This window comes from Heterocephalus glaber, unplaced genomic scaffold, assembly GCF_053883595.1.
Source record: "Heterocephalus glaber isolate CG9 unplaced genomic scaffold, H.glaber_assembly_v1.0 deba00000546, whole genome shotgun sequence".
NCBI lineage: Eukaryota > Metazoa > Chordata > Mammalia > Rodentia > Bathyergidae > Heterocephalus > Heterocephalus glaber.
Genome location: NW_028258147.1, coordinates 19,790,745 through 19,816,901, shown reverse-complemented (window position 1 = coordinate 19,816,901; position 26,157 = coordinate 19,790,745). Strand labels below are relative to the sequence as shown.

Genomic DNA, 26,157 nt, shown 5'->3' with positions numbered 1-26,157 from the left:
CCTGAGGCAGGAAAACTGCACATGTCATGGCAACCAGGGAGAAGAGAGAGAACAGAGGAGCAGGAACAAGAATACTCCCTTGCAAGTAATGTCCCAGTGATTCACTTCCGACCAGGATCCACTTCCTAACAGCTCATTCAACTACTGACTTCCTCAATGGATGGATTCACTGATGAGAATAGTGCCCTCTTGATCCAATCACCTTACAAACATAAAAGACTTTTGGGGAATATTTTAGAAAGAAGGCATAACAAGAATGTATTAAGTAGTCTCAATTATTGGGAATTTGACAAGCAAATAGCTGTAGTTCTGTCTCATTGTGGTAAATGCCTCTGTGAAATTTTGGTGATATATTTGAAGAAGTCACTAAGGGCAATGTGATGAAATCCTACTCATTCTTTTGCTTAGAGTAAGATGTGATATAAAAGGGGAGTTTACCCAGGGTGGGAGTTTGGTCAGGATAGGAAAATAGGAACAAATTAATAAAACTTGCAAGTGTCTTGGTTATAGTGCTGAAGCAAAAATTCTAAGGTTAAGGAACAAAAGTTTAAAGTATTCTAAGTGGGAAGTAGTAGCTATTAAACTAATGATTGCCACCTGCTGCACAAGTGCAAGAACCCGAGTTCAATCCCCAGTACCAAAAACAAAACAAAACAGTAATGAGCTTGAACAATTAGTGAACTAGTAATAAGTGAGTGCGTGCAAAAATAGGATTTGGTGGTCAGAAGTGTGAGATAAAAGGTTAGCCAATTTCTCTGGGCTTGAGTTCACCCTAGAGCTGTGACTTGAGCAGCTCCACATAACAAATTACCTGTCTTAAGAATGAGAAACAGGAAAAGAGGAGTTGCTTCCAAAGTAGATGTGAATGGATTCTAATCAGGCTAAATCAACAGATGATAGATGTAGGACAGAAGTTGTCTCAGTTACAATTATTCCCAGGATTTTAACTGGAGTTAAGAGCAAAAGAAAGCTCTCCTTCTCTTAGGTTACCATGCCTGCTTTAATACACCCATTAGAAAGTATCTGAGGATGAGAATCAGAAAACACCAACACAATTAGTTTATCGAGTAAAAATTAAAGCTTACATAATATAAAAATCCATAGCCAAAAATTTTGTAGGAGCATTAAAAACAGCATTTCTTTGCATTTATCATGATTTTTTCTTTTTCCTTTTGTTTTTCCTCAGTTTAGCAACCCTTTGGCAAGAAAATGGCCATAGCAGCTCCCTAAGTCACGCTGTCATATAACAGCAAGGAGAAGCAAAAACTCTCTTTCTTGAGACTACTTTATAACTGATGAAAATGCTCTAGCAATTGACAGCAACCTGCTCAGCATGCCAAAACTGCAGTATGAGCCCATTCTTAAAACAATTTCTGTCACAGGAAATAGAACCATCAGGATTGACTTAAAGGAATTTCTACTTTCTTATAAATGAGTAAATTTATTTAAAAAAACAGTAGCAAAAAAATATATAAAGTATATGTGTACCTAGGAACAGGTTGAAAACAGACTTTATTCTCTGCTCAACAATAAAGTCTGCACAGAAGAAAACAGAGACAAATTTATGGGAGGGATGATGGTATACAGTATTTCTTAGAGGGTTTTATTTGACAAGTGCCAATAAGTTTCTTTCATGCTAAAACTTCACGTTAAATTAGGTTGTACCACCTTCAACCAAAAGTTCACTGGCTAGCATCCATAAGCTTTCCTCTAAATCACATACGCCTCTATTTTTATCTATATGAACTACAAATTCTCTCAGAGTTCTGTAACTTTTATAACTTTTCTTACATTCTCCTTTTCTTACTTCTTGCCTTATGTTACTCTCCTAACTTGCTACTGCTCTTTTATATGTCTATCTCTTAAAATCTTGACTACCTGATGACTGTTTCAATCATCTCTTCTTGTAACATGCTCCCACATTCTTAATTTAGCATGATTCCTCCTTCATTGGAGTTCCAAAACAACTCTCTGATCAGCACTTAAAATACATATGCAGCCTACTAAAATATAAATTTGAAACAGCCTCAAGGATCAATATTTTTAATTATTCACATAATGCAAAAATAGAAAACAAAGCAAAGCTACATTATGTGACTTATGCAATGTGTAAATTAGAACTTGGGCCTAATACCAGCAGACACAGTACTTCCCTCCCTGTCTTCCAAGTACAGCTCAGTGTGCTGTCCCATTATGGTGTAATCTTTTGATGTGTCTCCCTGAGTTTATAGTCTCAAATGGTGCAAATATTGTCTTAGCCACTTTCTTATTGCTGGGAAACAATTACTTCACATCTGCAAGTTAAGGGGAGAGGTTTATTTTAGCTTATAGTTGGTAGAGGTTTCGGTTCAAGGGAGCTCCAAGCCAGAAAGGGAATGAGGAGGGACCCAAGGGGGAAAACTGCTCATGCCATGAGGACCAAGAAGTGAGAGAGGGAGGAGATATACCAATCCAGGCCACACCACCAGTTACCCTCCTCATGCCTCCCACGAGCTCTGGCTCTGAGCACATGAGGCTTTGGGAAGGATATTCAGATATAAAATTAATTTTATGATTTTTATAAGTATTCAATTAATTTTGCATTAAATGCACTGTTTTAAGTATAGATTGAGACTTATCAATGATTGCTGATGGACCAATAGCAGATTGTTTACAGTATCAGTACAAATGACCCAGTGGCATTCATCTCTGTAAAAGTACCTACTGTGTATCAAGAGCAAATACCCCATAATCATTACCACCAATTTATACCAAATAAGCCAGTGTACACATCCTTTACCAAACAAATACAATAATTTGACAAAGAACATTTCAATATATAATTTCAATGAATTAAGTACCGCACACAAGGGAGAGACTATTGCAGGAAATTGATATCATTTCCTCAAACACAGAACTTGAATACTAGTGAAGAAAACAGTATTCTCATACTGTGAAGTTAGAAAGGGAGAAATTAGCATTAATAATATATTTATTAAAGAATTAGTTTTCTTGTAGCTGTGCTACTTGAAATCTGAAGAGAGAAAGGTAGAAAGAGTTGCTACTCTGTCCTAGAAAAAGTCCTGCAACTAAAACTAGGTTTTAAACCTTATCTTCACTTTGGCAATAGAATTTGTGACTTATTATATGTGAAGTTATGTATGGCACAAAAAAGGAGAAAAAGATATATTCCTTATTAGATAGTCTAGGGATTAATAAAGGAATGATTTCAAAAAGTATTTTTGTTTTGTTTTTTTGTTTCAAACACATCTAGGCAAGCACTCTACCACTGAGTTATACCCTCAGCTCCAAAGTACTTCTTAAGGCCTAATTTTAAGTCTTTCATTATAATATAGTCTGAGGATGAACGGATGTGTTATGTGCATGTGCCACTCCTGACAGATGTAATCATTACGTACTGCAAACATGTACCAATAAAAATAAAAATTTTAAAAATAAAAATTGAAATCACAAAATGTCTACTTCAGGTTCCAAACATATTCCTTCACTTTCTTTAAATGAAATCTTTAAAATAACAATTCAATTAAAATCTTTCATATTATTTTCTCTTATGTTATCTTAACACAAAACAAACCAAAAATAACATGTGTGGGGAAGTTCTTATACAGTCTTTACTGATAGCATTTTTTCTGATTAATAAGTGAACCATGAGAAAGCAATAGCAATTCAGTAGGAGATAAGATACCATTACTTCTTTGAATACTATTCCTGGAATTTGTACTGATTTCAACACAGAAGCCTTTTTACACACTTTGAAGTAGAGTGAGGCCTGCTCTACCTTTTTTATATTTCATCTTTAATCTCTCATTATTGGCTCTCATTATTGTTATATTGTTGTGATCTATTTCTGTCCTCCACAAAGATGTAGAGCCCCTGTGAGTCACAGATATTAGTCATGGTAAAATAGTCAAAACTAAGTCATGACCTCATGAAGATATTTGATTACATACCGTGCTTCAAATAGGAAATTTGAAGATTAAATTGCTCAAGGCAAATAATATAGTAGATTAAATATATAATTAGATGCATGTGTACAGAGAATAGATAGATGCAGAAATAGATACACAGACACAGAGAGAATGGTGTGAGCCCTGCAATCTTCCTCAATAACATGAAACTATTGTTTGCACCAACAAATATTTTCTAATATTCACCCATTATTTTGCATGTATTTCAAAACTGCAGAAGAAAGCACTACTTACTAATGAAATGAAATTTATTTTTTTAATCAGCAGAATACACCATTCATTTCAGTCTCTTTGACTTCCTTGGGTCTAGAAAAACTTACTGTTCTTTGCATTAGCACAGGAGAGTCTGTTCCTTTCTCCTTAAAACTTGATTCCATACCGATCACATCCTCAATAACGTCCTCCATCTAGCAAAATATAATATATTTAGAATATTGTGCATAATGGTAAAAAGGGAAATATTGTCTGAAATCACAAAGAATTCTAATCATCTCTAAAAGTTTTTAAACTGATTAAATTGAATATACATGTATACCTAGAATATTTCAGAAATGAAAATGATGTTGTTCTGACACACAAGTTTTTTTGTTTTTCCTTGCATTTGTTTCCATGAACTTACAGGTGACAGCTTGGCAAAGTACCCTGGGCCACTCTCTTGGAAATCAGTATCTACATAAGTAGAGTGGGTCTCATGAAATATTGCATGTCAGAGTCCACAAACTTGGCATATAGAGGGATGACTTTCTACTGTTTTCCTCTTGAAATATGTTGGTTGCTCTATACAGATAGTTATCCAAATGCCAAAGGACAAATTTTAGCTGACTAGTCCTCATGATGTAGACTACAGAATATAGAAATATTGTCCCACATGCTGTAAAATGCTTCTTTTGTTTGTATATGCCTCTTTCTCTCAAAGATTCTTAATATACAAGTTAGAAAATTCCCAATTCCAATCATTATACCCTCAGGTTGCTCTCATAGACTTATCCTATGGTACCTATGATTTCTGTTGTTTTCTTTGAGTTAATGAAATGTCCTCTGATCTCACATGAGGTCTAGGCTTAGGAGAAAGAAACACCAGAACATGATAACTACCACCACCTCCTGAGCTCCCACTCTGCTTTTGTATTTAGAACTTTTAAAATGTAAGCACTGAATCAACTCTTCAAGACATGGGAATGTAGCTGAGAAAGGTTAGGACTGAGACCTAATAGGTGGTGGTTCTATGTTACATTGTCTGTGTCTGTGTAAAGTCTATAACTTTCTGCTTTGAGACACAGGCTCCTAGCACCAATAAAAGGACATTAAGAGATTCCAAAACCACAGAATACATCTTAGCCATGAAAGACAGTAAGTCTGTGAATGATGGCAGGATGGCAAGCTAAATTCAAAGAGACTACTGCTGACTAAAACTATTAAAGACTGAATAAAACTATGACTACATGGAAACTAATAATGTTTGAAAAAACACTTGCATAGAAAAAACATAATGGTTAAAAAATAGAAAAATATTTCTGCAGTCATTATTCACACTGTCTTTCACAATTGTAACTCTTGGGATTTCCAACCCTTCCCAGCCATGCAGTTCTTTGACTGAGACCAACTAAAGAACCACCAGGGCTACACAAACATCCTGTACAAATATATGTAGAAACTTACTATAAATGCAAAGATAAAGTCTATAGTCTGAGGAATAAAACATATTAAAAAAAACTCCAAAAACTGATATATGTTGCTTATCTATCTAAATTTCAGGAAAGCATGTTTTATAACATACAAGATTATTTTCTGGGTTTTACACAAAATTAACTGATATAGTCACATCCTTTGGGATTCTTTTCCTTTAAAAATCCCTTTCACATGGAAAATAGACTTAGAAGAGGTGGTTGTAAGATAAACTGCATTGGGTACAGTTCTAATATTTACTGTGCAGATGATTTTCATCCTACATATATTTTTATGATCTTCACAAAGTGAATAAAGAACCTGGTTTTACAATTCTATTTTTTAAGTTCTTTATACATCCATTATTGAAAAGTTTAAGTAAATACACATGTAGAGGTTTACATTCCATTTTGGATTTCAGACTCCTATTGTGTGGTTGTTTTACATTTCATTTAAAAATCTCCCGGATTCTTATTCTTTTCTCTTTGCCAGATTGGTATAAAATTTGTTTTCAAAAATCTTTCTCTATCACATGGATTCGAAATGAGATTCTGAGCACTGAGTTGTTGTGCCAGGAGGCTGCACACTTAATAGCTGAAAAATATCATCCTTAAATCAGCAATAATCACTAGGAATTTAGATTGGAAGAGTAAACCTGGGAAATCAAAGAAACATGGCTCCATCTAAGAAATATAATTGAAAAAAGAAAACAGAATAGAAAAGAGAGTTCTTTTTTAGTGTAGTTTTTCTACACTGAGATATTTATAGTCTTTTTCAAAGTTCTCATTTCCAGTTGTATTTATTCCTCAGCACTTTTTGAAAATTCATTTAAAAGCAAATCACTGTAAACAAATTCCGCAAAACTAGACTTTCTTATTTTATTCTGAATCTTTAGCATTACTAAATTCCTATGGTTTAGCAAATGATAGGCAAAATTTTGTTGAGAACTGAAACTAATGCATTGAAAATCAAACATTTAAAAATACAGATAATATTGAGTAAAATATTAAATATAACAGGATCACTAGTCTTATTCTAATATATAAAGAACTGAAAAATATCAGATCCCCCAAATTCAAAGACCCAATTCAAAAATGGGCATCTGAAATGAACAGACATGTCTCAGACAAAGAAGTCAAAGCAGCAAATAAAATATGAAAAACTGTTCAACATCACTGGTCATTTGAGAGAAGCAGACAAAAACAATACTGAGATTCCACCTCACCCCAGAAAGAATGGCTGCTATCAAGAAATCTAATAAACATTTTTAAAGAACAAGTTTACTGCTGTTTAGATAATTTCTGCCTGCTTTATGTTAGTGGTTAAGATAATATAACTATTAATAAATATTTTAACTAACGTTACTTAGAAAACTTTTACAATTAGAGTTAAATCTTGTAAACACATTACTATAAGTGATTATTTTGTCACTTATTAGTACTTAATTGAAATGGGTAAAAATGAATTGCTACAATTTATTATGCATAAAAACTGTATATTAATTAATGATAATAGATTATTTTAAAACACATTTCTTGTGTTAAGTTAATGTAGATTTGGAATGTTTACTGTAAGTATTGATTTCAATTTCTTTAACAGTGTTTTTCTCAAAAGCTGATGATAAAGTGTTCATAATGCCATTAGACATACATGCCATTCCACTCTGCCATCTTTCCCGAGAGCTAGTAACTTGGTGAATGGATTTCCTGTGAGGCCAGTGGCACTGTCAGGACATGTGTATCCATGCTGTGCCAGAAGACCACAGCTTGATGTGGTAGAGTGTGACCGTTTCAGAGTCTGACTGACGATTTGGTGGTCAAGGGTCACGAAGGATTTTATTTGCTGTTTCTGGGCCTTCTGTAGCAGAGGCCTTGTAGGACTTTCCCGATGTGCTGGGACCTACAGAATCAAAACCAAACACACATAACATGAAGCATGATCTGGTGAATCAAAGTTCTCGTTCCAGGATGGGGCTATGAGTAAACCCACAGTGACAACTAATGTTTCACAGACCTACGGTTTATGATTGTCTACTAAGTTAACATACAACTTTAAAAGACTATGATTTTTAAGAAGTAACTTAAACTACTACAATAACTTCAATGCTAACCAATATTTAAAATGATTATCTCTAACAATTAGGAATAAATATAAAAGCAACAATACTTTGAAGGTCTGAAAAAGGAAGACCTAACACAATACAATGACAAATGTATTTGATTCACTATTATAAATTATTTTTATGTAATATGTATTCCTTGTATTCTTTAATTACAGAAAATATTCTGTGCATTATAAAAAACTTTCCATTGAAAAAAATTAAAATTTGTCCACAAAGGAGCAGAAACTAGAGAACTAGAAATGTATATACAAATATCAAGTGTGATACTCTATGAGTGGTGAAAATTACAGTAAGTTTTTCTACTTTTCTGTATTTTCTGAAGTTTTCACACTGAGGCAATTTCTGTAAAAATCTTATTTGAAAACCTTTCCATATTATAAGCTATAAAGTAAAAAACTGGTAGAGTTGTTATTATGAATTGATAGATACAAACATTTAGAAAAAAAATCTAGGCACTGTCACATGCAAAGTAAACAACTGTCCTACCTTTTGATATCCCTTTTACAAAGTATACTATTAAAATTATGGGCATCTTCAGCACAGTTATCGTAGTTAGTTTTATCCTATCATTTGTAAAAGGACAATTTTAAGCAACTTAAGCTTTCCCTTTAAAAGCCTATGAATATAGCATTGCCTGCCAGTTGCCTTTATATTTACTATGCTGTGATGTGACTTCTAATGCATTTCCCTCAAGTGGCCTATATATAAACCTATTTAATATTTCCCTCATGTTAAACAATAGCAAAAATTGCTGTACAGTGCTTATTTTTCTTTTTATTTCAGTTATACAAACTACACCTTAAATCCCTTAACATGCATTAACCCAGATAAATAGCCTTTACAAAGTATTTTGCATTTAAATTAGCTGGTTTGGGATACAATATTGTAGTAGTTACTTTAGTTTAATTCTGTTATACTGACATTTTTAGCATTATTTTAATTGTACTACCATAAAATAATTTTTCAGTCATATAAAAAAGATTAAGAATGGTAATAAAGATTACACATATTACTAATTATATTGCTGTGAGCTTTGAAGTTGTAAAATAACATTTCATTAAAATGCCAATGGCAAATTTTTAAGGGTAGCTATTTATATTATCCAACAGTTTTAAGTTAATACCTCTTAATCTGTATGTATTTACAAAATCTATGTTATAAGGAACATTTTCCGTTTTATAAATCTAAATAATTTTTCACACTATGTAACTGAATCCTCGAGGATGTTGTATTCTAACAAAAGGAAAATATCTCTTGTCCTAGAATGTTGAATCAGAATTTACAACATTTATTAAATAATTTATTTTTCACTTTTCATCCACTGATTTTAAAAGCACTTATTGGAGCACGTACTCTGTACAAGAGTAGTTAGAGATGTGATCCTAGGGTCCTAGATGTGTACAATCCACCAGACAGCATTAATATCAACTATAGCAGCAACAACAACAGTAATAATAATAATAAACAACAGGTACTAGTCAGTTTGCTAATCAATTTGCATATATTATTTAGTTTAATCCTTGTTATACACTTTGGATAGGTATCATCAGACCCTACTGCACTACATAGACAAAGAAACCAAGATTTAGGAAAGTTCAGTGACATGCCTACTAACATTCAGCTAATGAGATATAGAGCTGGAATCCATAGTTTGCCTTTTTAAACATTAAAATATTTATTTCTAAGTACATTAAACATACTGGAAGAGAAACACAAGCTTAAATATCACATGGTTTCTGTTATATGAAAAACCCAAAACATAAATATAACAAAGGATAGAGAATAAGAAGTAGGGCTGCAGGTCTTTCTTATATGGGAAGGAGATTAAGAGATGGGGAGGGAATGGGAAGAGGTGAAGGAGTTGAAGAAAAAGAATTAAGGTGTGTCATGTAGATGTGCCACCTCCATGTAAGGAATGTAATCACTCTGTATTGGAAATGTACTGCTAAAAATTTTTAAATTTAACAAACTGAAAAAAAAAACCCTAGGTGTTGTAAGAAAATCTTAAATGGAAAGGATTAAAATGAAAAGACAAGAAGTTGAAAAATAGCTGCAAATCTTAGTCATACAAAAGAAATCACATACAGTATTCTGTTCTCAAAGAAATACTAGCATCTTCTCTTCAGGCCACTAAAGAGATTGAATAAAATATGAAATGGGACCAACTATAATTCTACATAAAATATTGGCTATTTCTAGAAAAACACAGTCAGCTTGCAAAGGTGAGGACTCTCTTACACTGTGTCTAAAACAACATCTGTATATTAAGTAGAAGAGCCTAATAGTTTCACAGAGCAGGGGAAGAGTCAATGAAATGTGATTACACTACTACCCAGAAAATCTGACTTTTCCAACCATGAACTGACTTCAGAACAATGAAATAACTCAGTGTGAAACATCAGTCACACCATGTGCAGCCAATTTTAAAATATGTTAAATTGCCTGAGTTGTAAAAACATAAAAATATCGGTTGGATTTCCTTTTACTGAATGCCCCAATATTTTGTGGAATAAAGTAAATCAAATTATAGGCTTCTATTTTTCATCTATTTGCTTTACAAAGAAACAGGTTTTTTGAGTGTAAAAAGTGTGGGCACTGAACAGTGAACAAAAGGTATAAGAAGGATGACAATAGTATCTACCCTCAAATGGCTTTAGTCTTGTAACAGACTAGAAAAAAATGGAAAAGATGAGTTCCCAAAGAGTAAGGATGGTATTTACCTTGCTGACTACTCACTGCTATACTTCCTGTACATAGCCTAGAGAATGACACAAAGCAGACCTTAAAATATTTGTGCTCACATATGTGCAGTTAATGAATGAAAAATAAAATGAGTCATTAGAATGCAGTGTATGAATACTATAGTGACTACAGAGAGCTCTGAAAATCCACAAGAAGGGCATATTTTTACCTAGAATACCAGAGAAGCCATAGACTGTGATTTGTTTCATTGAACTGTAAAAGAGATTAAGACCATTGAAATGAAGAGAAATTTTGTGTTATGGCTTGTATCTAGATGTTGCCCCAAAGTCTCATGCAGTTATAGGTGGGTCTTTTTAAAGATGGCTGGATCTAGACTGTGTGATGTTGGGATTACTTGTGTGATGCTAGGATCAAGGTTGTGTGATTACTAAATTATTCCACTGATTGGTTTGGCATAGTTCTGAGTGTGGATAATGGGAAGGCCTATCCTGGGTTGAGTGCTATCAGTCCTAAGGATGTGTATCCTGAACAGAACATAAGAGATAGAAAAAGGGCTGCTGCTTTCTTGCTGCTTCACTGCTGTGCTGCCCTCCTGCCTTCTGCCTGCTGTGAATTCTTTCTCTTCTGCAGTGCTCCTCTGCCATGTCACCTTGCGTTGGAGCCAGCCAACTAAGAACTGAAACCTCTACAATCTGTGAGCCAAAATAAACCTTTCCTCCTTTAATTTTGGGTGTCAGGTATTTTGTCTCAGCAATGAGAAAAAAGTAACTAAGACAATTTGCTACTGAAAAAACTAAGTAAATTATACTCCAGAACTCTGAATTATGGCTCAATATTTTTCCCTAATATGCTGCTGTTAGAAACTATAACAGCACAAACTATAACACATCTTCCCATCACATTATTAAAGGCCTATTTACAGCATATTTTTCCCAGTACCTCATATCTAGCTAATTACAAGGCATACTAAAAGCAAAAAGCATGGTTTGAAGACACAGAGCAAGCATCCGCACCAGATTCAGAAATGGCAGATCAGTTAGAATTATCTCACTGGGAATTTTATTAGATACAGATAATGTGTTAAAGATGCTAATTACTACAGTAGGCTAACACAAGAACAGATGAGCAATGTAAACATAGCAATGAAAATTCTAGTGAAGAACCAGAAAGAAATGCTAGAGATCAAAAGAGATCACTATGTCAGAAATGAAGAAGATTCTTGATAGGCTTATTAGATGGAACACAACAGAAGAAATATCTGACTTTGAGGACTTTTGGATAAGAACCGCAAAAACTAAAATACAAATAGAAAAAAGATTAAAAACAGTCAAGAAATTCAGAATATCATGTGGGAAAGGTATGAAAGTTGTTACAAACATATAACAAAAATAACAGAAGATAATAAAAGACCAAGGAACAGAGTAATATTTGAAACAGCAGTATCTGGGAATTTCTTCAAATTAAAGCCAAATACTAAGCCACAGATTCAGAAAGCTCAGAGACAACCAAGAAAGATAAACAAAAGAAAAGTGAAAGGAAGAAGCAAACAAACTATGCTTGGGCATGTCATATTCAAACTACAAGAAAAAAAATCAAAGATAAAGAGAAAATCCTGTAAAAAGCTGGAGGGTGGAAAATAACCTAGAGAGAAGTAAAGATAAGTATTATATCTGATTTTTTCCTCAGAAATTATTCAGCAGGAAGATAGTTGAGTGAAACATTTAACATGTTGAGAGGAAAAAAGACACCATCCTAGAATTCTATGTTTTGTGAAATTTTCCTCCAAAAGTGAAAGAACAATAAGAATTTTCTCAAACAAAAATTGAGACAAAGTTCTCAGTAGATCCACCCTACAAGAAGGGCCATGTTTGCTGGCAGTAAAGTAAAACATATGAGTCAAAAACTCAGACTTACATAAAGAAAGGAAAAGAATCAAAAAAAAGAAATAAGTAAAGGTAAAATAAAATCCTTTATTTTTTATTTTCATCGTTCTAATACATAACATTCATTCAAAATAATAACAATAGGTATTGATTATGTACATTTATATATGCACACATATAAGTATGCATTCATAGGCTTAATTTAGTTATTCATAAATAAATAACAGCAATGATATAAACAATAGGGAGGAGGAATTCGGATTGTTTTGTTATTATAAGATATTTCCATTTTCCATGAATTACTATAATGTTATTTGAAAGTGGACTTAGATTAGTTGTAAACCCAAGGGCAACCAGTAAAAAAGTTTTTCTTAAAAAAAATGAGGTATATTCAAAGAACTAGGACTAGAGGTTCCATTTGACCCAGCTATTCCCCTGCTGGTTATCTTCCCAAAAGAATTAAAAGAATCATACCACAGCAATATATGTGTACCCATATTTATAGCAGCATAGTTCGTAATAGCTAAAGCTTGGAAACAGCCCCAGTGCCCATCAATTGGAAACTGGATAAAGAAGATCCAGTTTTTTAATAAAATGGAGTACTACTCAGCCATAAAGAATGATAAACTAGAGATATTTATAGCTAAATGGATGCATATTGACGCCATACATTTAAGTGAAATAAATAGGACACACATGTGTAAATACTGAATAGTTTCTCTAGTGTGAGAAACTGAAAGTGTAAATAAGGATTAAAATGATTAAAATGAATAATTGATAACTTGAAATAGGAAGAAAAGGTACAAAGGGGTAGGGGAGGTGGGAGGGGAAGGGAAAAGGAAAGAAGGAAAAGGAAAGATTATGAAAAAAAAATGGAAACGAAATCTATGTAAATAGGGAAGGGTGGAGGGGGTGAAGAGTGCATAGGTAATGGGGAAAAATAAGAACCAAGATTCATCATGTACAGGTACAAGAACCCAATGATAAATGTAAATGTATTGTATACCTAAAATGTACCAACAAAAGAATTTAAGCAAAAAAAAAATATGAAGTATACCGGTACACTAAGAAAGGAGAAAAGTAACATCATAATAAAGTTTTCAAAACCTCAAAAGATAGAAAAAGTAGGGAAACAAATATGGGGACAAAATAAGGGCAACAAATAAAAAGTAGTGACAAAATAGTACATATTTTAATTCAACTATATCAATAACTGTTTTGAAAGTCAGTGGTCTAAATGCACAAACTAAAAGAGAAAAATAAATCTATTTTACATATAAAAGCATATATGGATTAAAAATAAATGGAGGGACAAAACTATATTGTATTAATATTTATCCCAAAATGCAGAAATAACTATAAAAAATGAATTCATACAGAGCAGATCTCAGAACAAGGAAAGTGATTGGGAATAAAGAGGGACATTGCACAATGATAAGGAATCAATTCTCCAAGACATTACAGCACCTAATGTGGGGACACCTAACAAGAGAATGTCAAAATCCTTGAGACAAAAACAGAAAGGCAAGGAGAAAGAGAAGATCCACTATTGTAGACTTCAACAACCCTATATCAAACATGGACAGATCCAAGGAAAAAAATCAGTTATGGAGATAGTTGAATTCAGTAATACCATCAAACAACTACAATATGGACCAATGTCTTTCAAAAATATATTGTAAAAATCCTCAATAGCAAAATATGGTGGTGCATTAGGAAATTAGAAATACAGGAAGTCTTCTTTAACTTTAAGATATTAAATATAAAACAGGAAATTTACCTCACTAATATAGTGTATGTTTACTATGTCCAAGGCCCTGAGTTTTATTATCATAAATGGAAAACAATTAGTTTAAAATAAATCAAACCTATACATAAAACTAAAACTATAAAATGCCTAGAAAATAACATATGAAGAAAATCTAGATTACCTTGGGTATGGTGCCAACTTTCTAGGTACAACAGTAAAACATTTAATAAACAGAACTTCATTAAAATTAGAAATTTCCTCTACAAGATACTATCAAGAGAATTAAAAGATAATCCACAGATTAGGAGAACATATTTCCATGACATATTCGTAAAGCATTATTTTAAGAACTTTCAATATTTAGCAAAGAAAAGGCAAACAATCTGAGTAAAAAATGGGCCTCAGACCTTAGCAGACATCTCACCAAAAAAGATACACAGTTATCAAACAAGCATATGAAAAATGCTCCATATCATATATTATCATAAAAATGCAAATTAAAACAATAAAATACCCATTTTATTGACACTAAAGCAGCCAAAATCTAGAACTATGACATCACCAAATTCTGACAAGGGTATGAAGCAACAGGAAGTCTCACTCATTGCTGGTAAGAATTCAAGATAGTTCAGCCATTTTGGAAGATCTGAAATTTTTAACAAAACCAACCATACTCTTATTATAAAATGTAACAATTGCACCCTGCTATTTACTCAAGTGAATTGAAAACACATCTGCTCCAAAACCTGTGTATTTATGTTTATATAGCAGCTTATTAATAATTGCCAAACTTTGAAGCCATCAAGACATCTCTCCTAGCAGGTGCATGAATAAATAAATTAGTTAATGAAGCATTATACTGCACTAAAAAGAAATTAACTAGCAAGACATAAGAAGACATGGAAGAAACTTAAATGCATGTTACTAACTGCAAGAAGCCAATGTGAAAAGGCTACATCCTCTGAGATATCAACTATGTAACATTCTGGGACAGGGAAAACTAATGACAATAAAAAGATCTGTGTTTGCCATGGGGTGGAATGGATGAGAAAATTGACCACAGAGGACTGGATTTTAAGAGCAATGGAATTTGTCTATACCGTAGTGGTCAATACACATTATTATATACTTTTCAAATCCATGGAATATTCAACACTAAGTGAAACTTTAGTGTAAACTAAAGACTTTAGGTGACGGAGAGGTGTTAATGGAGGCTCATGGATTCTATCTGTACCACTCTGGTAGGGTAGATTGATAGTGAGGGTGGCATATGTGGAGGCAGGGAGTATATGAGTCCTCATCACATGCTCAATGTTGCTGTGAATCTAAAAGTGCTCTAAAAAATATAGATTCACTAATAAGATAACCAGGGGTAATGTGCTTAATGAGTAAACAAAAGTAAGAAAAATCAGTCCTGAACATTGCAGAAAATACAATAAGCTAATGAGAAGAGGTGGACAGGAAGAAAACAAGCCATCTATAAGTTGCAGAAAATAAAGAATCACAATCAAAAATATATTCATCTCAGTGGTTTCACCACCTGCCTCACAAGCAGATGGTCCCAAGTTCGATCTCCAGTACCTATATATATATATATATATATATATATATATATATATATATATATATGTGTGTGTGTGTATGTATATATATGTATATATATACATATATATGTGTGTGTGTGTTATTTCAACTTTTTTTCCCTTTTTCTATTTCTGTTTTGAGTAGAATCAATATAGGATTTCTAACTGTTGAGAGAATGGATGGAAATCCATGAGAAAACAACCTTGGCCATAGAAAGAAGTCAGATATTATTATTTGATAATAGTAGTTGAAACAACACAAAAGATGATTTTAGAGTCTATGGTACTGATTTCAGATCCTAGCATTTGGATTAGTCATGGGAGGGGTTGAACTTACAAATCACCAAAGATTTAGTTGGAAATGAATTAAGATTACTAAATGCTATTAAGTGATCTATTTGCATCTTGATTTAAAATTTCTGGTAGGTACAAGAACTGTGGAGTAATGCAGGTCATCCCGGTGTTAGGAAATCTCTATATTCACATAGAAGTCAAATTTTTCTCATAAATAAATGCATTCATTCCCCCAGATTACTTCCTAATATTCCACATTACAGTCTTTCAATCTAGTTTATATGAGTTTTAGGTCCTACCAAATAAATAGAGTATATTCTACCAAAACAAAATTAAGAAACAATGGCAGTTTTACCAAAAACTTTGAAAGACTCCACCAACCCATGATTTCCTAGTCTAAGACTATTTACTTGCATTATACCTCCTTCAATACTGCTATACGTCATATAAATGTTTCTAAATACAGTTCATATATTTAGGCAGACTTTACAACTTTGTCTTCTTTAAAATGTTATCTCTTTTTATGGAGAAAGCATAAGATAATGGTAAAAATCTCTTGGATAATTCTTCCAACATTCACTGAGCAAACATTTAATGAGCGTTTGCTCTTTGTTAAAGCCAGTCCCAAGGGGAAGTTATTCCTTGCCAGAAAGCAGGGCCATGACCCTTATGTCACCATCCACCTGGAGACCACTTATTTAAACTGAGAGCAGAGAATGTGGGAGGAGATGAATCAGCTTCTGGTTACTGGATTTAGAAACTTAAAACTAAGAAATGACAGTAAACATCACACAAGCAATTATCTCACCAATACTTTTTATCACTGTTATTTGGACAGGCCAATCTAATTAAGCAAGCAGACATACACACCTACCTAGTAAGCCTTTTTTAGACCATCAGTATGAATAGGGAAAAAATATCATGAGCTAGAAATAGATTTATTTTAAATTTATTACTTGGTGATAATAAATACACACATCCATGAATGTATGCACACACATACATATCCAAAAGCAAGACAATTCTATTCATTACAGTATGACAGCCCTTATTTAATTTTGTTAATTTTATACTAAGTTTGAATTTAATAAATGAAGTAAAAAGTTTGGACCTCACAAATGAGTAATAGGTAACTATTAATTATGTTCCAGATGGCAGAGGTATATAAGAGGAAATCTATTTTGGGGGGCTTATGAATCTACTACCTCCTAGGTACCAACTTATAAAAGCCACATGACATTTGTTAATGTTCTGCAGTAAAGATTAATAACTCATTTCTCCAAATCTTACTTTCCTCACAGCAGTCTGAAGATATGATATACCCATAAATCTCATCTTGACTAAACCTAAAATTATACAGTCTAACTTGTTTGATTGAGATATAACTACTGAACTAAAGTAAGAGTCAGTTCATCAAAAGTTTTACTTAGTTTTGTGAATAACTGTCAGCATATTTCTGTTGAGTATTATATAACCCACAGCTATTTAATGGCTAATAATATAAAATGTGATTGAACATATTCCTTCAGTCCCAATCATTTGAATTTGGATAATTCTAGTGGTGTGTCTTTGAGGAGAGAGCTACACTTAAAAGCATTTAGAAAGACATGAATATTATTGAGCAGTTTTCCTAAATCAATAGTGTTCTAGCAGCAAAACGCTTGCACTCAATGAGAGCTTATATTTAGACTACAAAGTTTAGCTTCCCTTATAGATCCATCTAACTCCATTTATATATCTGTTCATTTGTTTTGTTCATATTAGCTTCTCTGTAAAATTGACATTTTAGATTTTTTAAAAAAAAATAGAACAAATACCATCAATAACTGTTGTTTATTTAGTCTGACTTTTTTATTTAAGGATATGTGTGTTTGAAATTCTTGGAGCAGTAAACATTAACCAGAAATCACATCACCATCTGGGTGTGGTGGTGCATGCCTATAACCCCAGATACTACAAAGACTGAGGAAAGATCACAAGTTTAAGGCTAGCTTAGGCAATTTCAGGACTGAGGTTAACCTTGTCTCAAAATTCAAAAAAAAATTTAAAAAGATTTGGGTATGTAGCTCAGTGTGAAGGTCCTGGATTTTACTCTATCCCCAGTATTGCAAAAATAATCAATCAATAAAACTGGGAATGGAGATAGACTGCCCCCATGTTGTTCTAAGTACCACAAAAAAGTCACATCAGAGACTATTTCACATTGGTTTCAAAACAATACAACCCCATAGACACGGTAGTCAGCTGTCACATCAAAAACCAAAATAAGATGTTATGAAACATTCAGAAAACTTAAGCTATATTTACCTTAAAATGTAACTGAGACTGTAAGTTTAACATTCATTGTTTCTGTACATACTTTTGAATGCCTGCTACACATCAGGTTTTATTCTATTATAATAGGTTTTGGAGTTATAAGAATAACAAAACAGACATAACACATTATTTAAAGAGTTTGCAGCCTATTAGGAGAGATCAGTATTTAAACATATAATTATAATTTAATGTGACAAGTCTTATGAAAGTAAAAGGTTATCATAAAATCAAGCAGAAAGACAGGTAAAATATGAACAAGCAATTTAAATAAAACTCCACCCCTGATACTAATTTCAAATGTGTGCATCCTGGGTATGGTTGGCATTAGGGAAGGTAACAATGGTCAGCAAGTCCAGTATTATTCCTGTCCTCGTGGAGCTTATGGAAGATAGAAGAGACAGATTTTAATTTAAAAAAACACACACACACAAATGACTACAGATTTTCAAGTGCTATCAGTGTTAGGAAGGAGAGATAAAGATGACCATGAGCATGTGGAAAACAGACACTATCTAGGCAGAGGCGAAGGCATACTTCCCTGATGTGGGGCTGAGTGTAAGAAGAGGAAGAATATAGGGAAAAGCATTCTAGTGAGACTCAGCCTATGTGCAAGGTTGAAGTTTCCCAAAATGTGAAGTTGGGGAAAATGCACTGAAAGGAGATAATGTGACCAGAGCCAAGAGATTATAGCTTGTTCTGAGGCTTCAAGGCCAAGCTCCCTCAAACTGTTTAGGTATCGAAATATATCTTATTTTCATTAGCACAAAGGAGACTCATTAGAAGTTAAGTCAGATGAATTTTTAAGAGGTAAATGAAGGATTTCAAGCAAGAAGGGTCCCTTAAACCCCAAGGTTAGTAAGGTGGTCATTTTGACACAAGCAGCTGGATTGAAAAGGTGTTTATAAATGGACTAAGGATTGATGCGAGGGTTCCTAGCTTAAGTAACTAGAGGGACAGCAATATCCTTCATTGAGAAGACTGTGGTTTTATAGATCAGGGAATCATAAATATTTAGTTTTAATTTATTGCATTTTTGATGCCTTGAAGGTGTTCAGAAGAGGACATGAAGACCTAGGTGAGTAAATGTGTCTAGAACTCAGAAGTAAAGTCTGAGCCTCATTATGTCAAGGATATAATTTATGTGACATCTAGAACTACGTCACGACTAAGAGTATAAATGGAGAAGGATTAGGTGAGAGGAATTCGAAATGAACATGATAGGCCTCCAATTTCTACTTACACAAAGGAAAATCTTTCTGATACTAACATCTTTTTCCCCTAGTCCCAGTGATTATTATTTTTTGAATACTTTACAAAATGTTTATTTGAAGTTTATGTGTGTTACCTTGTCAGGTGAGACTTCCTTACTTAGATAATTACTGGTTTGTTTGTTTGTTTATTTGAGACAGGATCTTGCTATGTAGTTCAGTCTAGCCTTGAACTCACTATATAACCCAAACTGGCCTCAAACTGGTGGTGATCCTTGTGCCTCAGCCTCCCAAGTGCTGGTATCACAGGGGTGCACCACCCTGCTGGGCTAGTCTGTTGGTGTTTCCAAAATTCTGCATCCACCCTTTTGAAACAAATGAAGCTTGTTCTCTTAGGCCAACTGTACTACAACTTTCATATTTCCAGTTCTCAATCCTTATCTGCAATTTCAAAATTTAAAAGTTTTGAAAATCAGACTTTTTAAAAGATTAGAATAACCACATATAAAGACAAAAATCATACATGAAATGTAATGAGGCTAGTTACACAGTCTTTCTTTATCCCAGTGAAACTAAAAATCATATGATTTGCTCCAGTTACACCGATGTGTTTGATTACAGAATGCTGCCTTGGAATCCTCAGGGGGTGTCAAATAATAAATAATATATGGACTATATTATCTTTCTGAATCTGAAATATTGAGAATTCTGAAACACATCTAATCCAAAGTTTTTTATAATATCTTTAAATCTTTTTGTTGTTTCTGTTTATTGAGTGACTAGCATATAAAAAAAGCTAAGCTACATACATATATATATATGTATACATAAAATTTTAGTTATGGTATCATAAAATCTTGCAATATCATACAATTCAACTTACACACTTGTTTTTAAAAACCTCCATATAGGCTGAGTGTGATGCTCCACAGCTCTTGCCTCAGTATTCTGGAGGCTGAGGCAAGAGGATCCCTTGAACCCAGTTCAAGGCCAACCTGGACAATATAGCAATACTTTGTCTCTTAAAACTATGTAAATAAATAATTTAAAACTTTATACAATAGTTAGTTGCTTATTGTTTTTAGAAACTATAAGGTATCAATAAATTAAATTCAAATTGACCACTGTACATATTTATCTCTTAAAGAAATAAGATAAGAAATTGTCTTTTCCAATTCAGCAAACCAACTGAATGAATGAAAATGGATTTTTCATTTAATATGAATGCCTTGTACAGCTACATTAATGGTATATTTTGGCACTATTAAATGTGTTTGTATTTAGAATGTATAGCTACATTTAAATAGTTAATATCAAAATTATGATTTTTAGAAGCTTAAAGTCCCTTATAATTCAATAGTTTCTAATAAATGTAGAAATATACAAATTGTTTACTTACATTATATTTAATAAAATGTCTTCATTTTTTCAAAAGTTATTAACCTGATTGCACTACAGTTTAAACACTAATATTTATTAAAAAGATTTTTGTAAAGCAAAAATACATTCTACTTCAGAAATCAACAATTGTGTTTAGGCAATGTTTTACACTTCAGTTAATTTTAAATTAAAACAAAACTCTCATGTAACGCTTAAGTGTACTATTTTTCATCCTAAGAATAGTGACCTTTTGATATCATTTTCATTATGGAGGAGCGAATGTTCTTTCAAGGATGCATAGAAGAAAAGAGAAACAAGACTGGCTTGCTTCAAAGGTCATATTTCAAATATCATGGAAAATCATTAATGCATTAAAAATACTACATATTCTAAAAATATACCTAAAATCATAAATGGGAACATCTATGATAAAAATCAAACCTTACTATGTTGTCATCTCTCATATTATTCTGTCATAAATACAAAACATTTATCATTTTTATTATTATTATTTTAATGGTTGTATTTGAGATGATACCAATATAATGTCCTATTCAGATCTTGTAAGGGAACTTTATAGGCCACTTAATGTAGTTGAATACATAACAAAAATTTACATATATTTTTAAGAAAAAAAGAATTATAAAGGCTTAATGTTGAAAAAAGTCCTAAACAACTCAAATGTTTTTATACTATCTTTGGTTGGAAAACTTTTTATATCCATTATCTACTTACATGGGTTAATATATGACCAATTAATGAAGTCATTTCTAACATAACAAAATGTCATTATTAGAACTGTCATATTATAGCCTAACAATTTTCTAAAGAATATGATTGGGGCATTTTAGGTAGTTAAATATTAAAATAATCTAATTGAAAATGAGATTTCATGATTATTCATTCTGATTGACAAATGCCAGAAAGTGGCTTTGTTCCTAAGTACATTTCTATCACTTGATTTCTGTAGATATTGCTATTATATCTGAGAAAAGGGTAAAATTTATCTTGTCTGTTTTACTAAACAAGCAAATATGATTGATTTTGGTTTTCTCCATTTTAAATGCACTTATTGTTAGCATATCTATATTAATTAAATTCCTCAAGTTTAAATTCCTTCCTCAAGGTGTTTCTTAGGCCTCTCCCTAAGAAATACCTTCAATTACACAGTTGTCATAAACTCGCTTTTCCCTTGTAAATGAAGAAAAATTTTCCTTTATAATAAAAAACTTCTGTTTTCAATTGTTTATAGATATAAAAAGTACATCGGCATGAAATATTAATTTATGGTCAAAATTAGTAAGACCTCATGGACTAGATAAAAACCTCAGAATGCAAAGCAATAAAGTCATGGTCATAAATTAGTTTTTTTCCTTCCCCTTCCCCTCTGCTCTTTCCCCTCTCCCTCCATGCCTCGATCACAATTTAAGTAAGGATGATTACTACATTTCATAGAGGAAAAAACTGAAGTTCAAGCAGGTTACCAGACATGCTTACAATAACAAAAGCAACAAATGAAATCAATTTCTTATCTTTTGATTTCAAGTAGGGTATTCTTTCAACTGCAAGCTATTTGATTTTAGTTCACAAAGATAATAAAATTAACACCAACCTGTTTAAAAAAAAAAGTGTGTACTATACAGATATAAAAATATGAGCCAACTTACCTAATTTTGATGGAAAAAAAACTATTGGAGTTGCTTCCCCAATACTGGTGAAACTTGACTGGATTCACTCACAATTTTGTTTCAGTTTTATTTTGTGTTTCACTAAGTCTATCCTGTAGCCATCATATAGTGCAAGATCCGGGTTCACTGTATAACACAGGACAATGCTGTAATTGAAATCTACCACCCTTACATAGAGCAGTATTTCATTTCTTTAAGTTTGTTTCTTCAATTTTAGTCTTTAGATCTAAGTAATAAAAACACATGATTTGGAGTTTCAGCCCTCTTCCTGAGGAGAAATTTTAGTTTCTTTATATCATATTTGTTGTTATATTGTTTCACTTACTGAAAATCTCTTATTCTACTCTTCAGAAGGGATCAAGGGTAGGTTCAGCGGGAGGGAGCAGAAGGCATGAAATAATTTTTTTCAGTTTGGCTTATTCTAGCTGAATGACTATTCTATTTAAAGTTCTTCCTCTGAGGAATGAATTTAAGAAATGAGCAAATGCATACAAGAAATTAGTATGAATTAAAGTGATAGAAAGTTCTTTGTAAGATCTTTCCTTTATGTTAATTGCTTTTGAGAAATAAAAAAAAGAAAATGCTGAGTAATATTATAGTTTTATATATGAAAATATATATGAAATATATGAAAATATATGACAAACATTTTACTATAATGTTAGAAAGGAGGATTCAGTATTCTTTCTTCATAATGACTGGAGCAGGCAAACAAACTTTTTAGAAAAGGAAAGAAAAACTTTTTTCATTTAAACTAAAATAAAACAAAAACATATTTAAAACTATATTGCTTTAGCCTTGTTAAACTTCTACCAACTATTTGCAATGCCTCTGTAGTGGGTAAAATTATGCCTCCCTCAACAAAGACATCTGTGTCTTAATCCCCAGAACCTCTGGATAAATAACTTTATTAATAAACAAGGAACTTTATAGATGTAAATAAATTAAAGTTCTTGAAATGGAAGGATTTTCATGGGTTATCTAGGAGGGTCCAAAGTAATCTCAGGGGTTCTTATAACAAGAGACAATCAGAGTGAGACAGGGGATGTGACTATGTTACTTTTGTGTTTTGGGGGGGGGGCACTGGGAATTGAATTCAGGACCTTGAGCTTGTGAGGCAGGTACAGTGCCAGTGAGCTAAATCCCCTGCCCATGACTATGGAAACATATGTCAGAGTGATGTGCGTGGACCACTGAGCAAAAGCACAGGCTTCCTCTAGAAGCTGGAAAAGGCAGGAAGCAAATAATCCCCTGGAGGCTTCAGAAGAACTATACCTGGTCAATACTTTGATTATAGGCCAGTGCAACTCATTTAGGACTTTTGTCCTCTAGAATTATAAGATAATAAATTTATGTCCTGATTTTAAATCACTGTTTATGTTAAATTTGTCATAGTAGCAATAGGAAAGAAACAAACATGTACTTTTCAATTCTGAGTTTTATTTTGTCATTCTTGTAACATTATGAATTTTGCTGATGACTTCTAAGATACAGCCTGCTTAGAAATGTTGGTAATATTAGATTTCCCAATCATAGCTGAAGTTATTTGAGGGAAATCTTAACAAAGATCAGTTCCCCAAATCAAATGTCTTTAACCTCTCAATGTTACTAAAACAGTCCAGTAGCAAAAGTTATAAAGCCAAAATGCTTTCTCTCTCTCTTCCTCAGCAAAATATAGGTAAGAACAAATGAAAATAGAAACTCAGGCAGAGGAAAGATCATAAAGAGGTACAAGCACACTTCTAATCTTTGTTCTAACCACCCTATTAAGCCATTTAAAGCTTTTAGTGGGATACTAACATGATCAATCAGAAATTCAATTCAGAAAGAGTCCCTAGAAAATGATATAGAGACTAAATTATTGAAAAACCATCCTAGACATAAGGAAACAAGTAAGAATTTGGTAACATTCTGGGAAATAAAAACAAGGCCTAGGTTAAATCAATAATGCTTGGAATTATAAAAAATAGGCCAAATATTACCTATAATATAGAAATTAAAGAAACAATATGTGTTCTGATGTCAACCTCCAATTGATTTACACAGGTAGAGAAAGGGAAGGAAGATTCATATATAACACTATGGTATCAAACGGGAAGTAGTGGAGAAAATAAATTCACTGGAGAAGAAATAAAAGTATAAGTAAAAGTTTTAAAGGAAAGATGATACATTCAGTTTTGACTTAATGAAGTCAATGTGCCTATGGAACATCCAAGAGGGAGGCCCAGTGCACAGCTAAATGTTAGCTAAACTTGCTCGCCAGTTTAGAAGTCATTGAATCTGGACTTTAGATAAATTTACACAGATGAAAAATTAGAAGGACACAAGACACAAAGTTAGAAGGACAAAATATTGAGTCAAGAACTCTGAAGAAAATCAACATGGAAAGAGTGGGAGAAACTGAAAGAATTTCAAAAAAGCACAGGGAAATGAGGACAGTACACTATCACAAAGACAATGTAGGAAAGAATTTCAAGAAAAAAAGACTAGTTAACAAGGTCAAATGCCACAGAGATAAATGAAGAGAAAGAACAGAAGACAGGCCAGCAGACCGGCAATAACTGGGCCTCAGTGTTCCCCGGAACACTTTCAGGGGACACATCCAGAATAGAAGTCAGTCTTATTGGTCTAGAGGGACTATGAATTTTGAAGAGACCTTGGGGCTCCATCCACTTTCTCCATATTCCAGATGGAGGTACTCATCTGTTCTCATGGTTGAAATACCTTCTACATGTTAATGTTAATGTTAATGACTCCCAAATTTTCATTTCTATTCTGGATGTCTGTGTGAGGTAGAAGGTAGAATGCAATGACTACAGCAATTAATAGGAGGTGCCACAGGACTCAGCACCAGTACCTCACTTCTATTGACTTTCTGAATCAATAATACCATATATTCCCATAAATCTCAAAGTTATAGTTCTACTCCAGGATTTTTTATTCTTTCTAGGATCCCCAGATATATATATATATATATATATATATATATATATATATATATATACACACACACACACACATATGTATTTATATATACACTCATTAGTTATATATTATATATGTGTGTATATACATTTATACGTGTGTGTGTATTAGTACCATAGTTCACAAACAATTCTTTCCATGATTCTGGTTGCAAATCAAATTGGACGAGAACTGAATCAAATTCAATGGGTAGGTTCAATGTTGACCTTATGGAGAAATTCAATTCAGTTCTTGTCCAATATGCTTTACAACCAGAATCATGGAAAGAATTAAATTCATGAACTGAAGTTTCACTGTGTGTGTATAGATATGCATATATGTGTGTGTGTTTATGTATGTATATAAACACATATAGTATATCATATACTGTATGTAGCAGATATATATGTATATATGGCCAGCTTTATATATATGATATGCTATATGCATTTTATACTATAACAATATTGATGATCACAAACATCTCAAAATTTAAAGTTTACACAAACTCATTATTATCCCCTAAACATGCTTCTCCCTAGTCATCCTTAGTTAAAAACTGGTATCTTCTTTTATTCCTTCATTTTCCTTCCCCCTGACAACCTCACCATTTATTCTAGCTCTCAAGTATAT

At 32.8% G+C, this 26,157-nt stretch overlaps 1 protein-coding gene across 2 annotated transcripts in view; it reads right to left on the bottom strand.

Annotated features, from left to right (window-relative positions):
• Nucleotides 1–26,157, bottom strand: part of Tfec (transcription factor EC) — a 74,311-nt gene that overhangs the window by 31,170 nt on the left and 16,984 nt on the right. Inside the window, exons 2-4 of one of the 2 annotated variants that reach the window (XM_087204615.1) lie at nucleotides 22,540–22,686; nucleotides 7,284–7,532; nucleotides 4,289–4,375 (exon numbers count right to left, since the gene is read on the bottom strand). In XM_087204615.1, the coding sequence (XP_087060741.1) occupies nucleotides 4,289–4,375 (87 nt within the window). In that variant the 5' untranslated portion in view covers nucleotides 7,284–7,532; nucleotides 22,540–22,686. The remainder of the gene's footprint in view (nucleotides 1–4,288; nucleotides 4,376–7,283; nucleotides 7,533–22,539; nucleotides 22,687–26,157) is intronic. The other variant, XM_087204614.1, reaches the window with a different exon arrangement.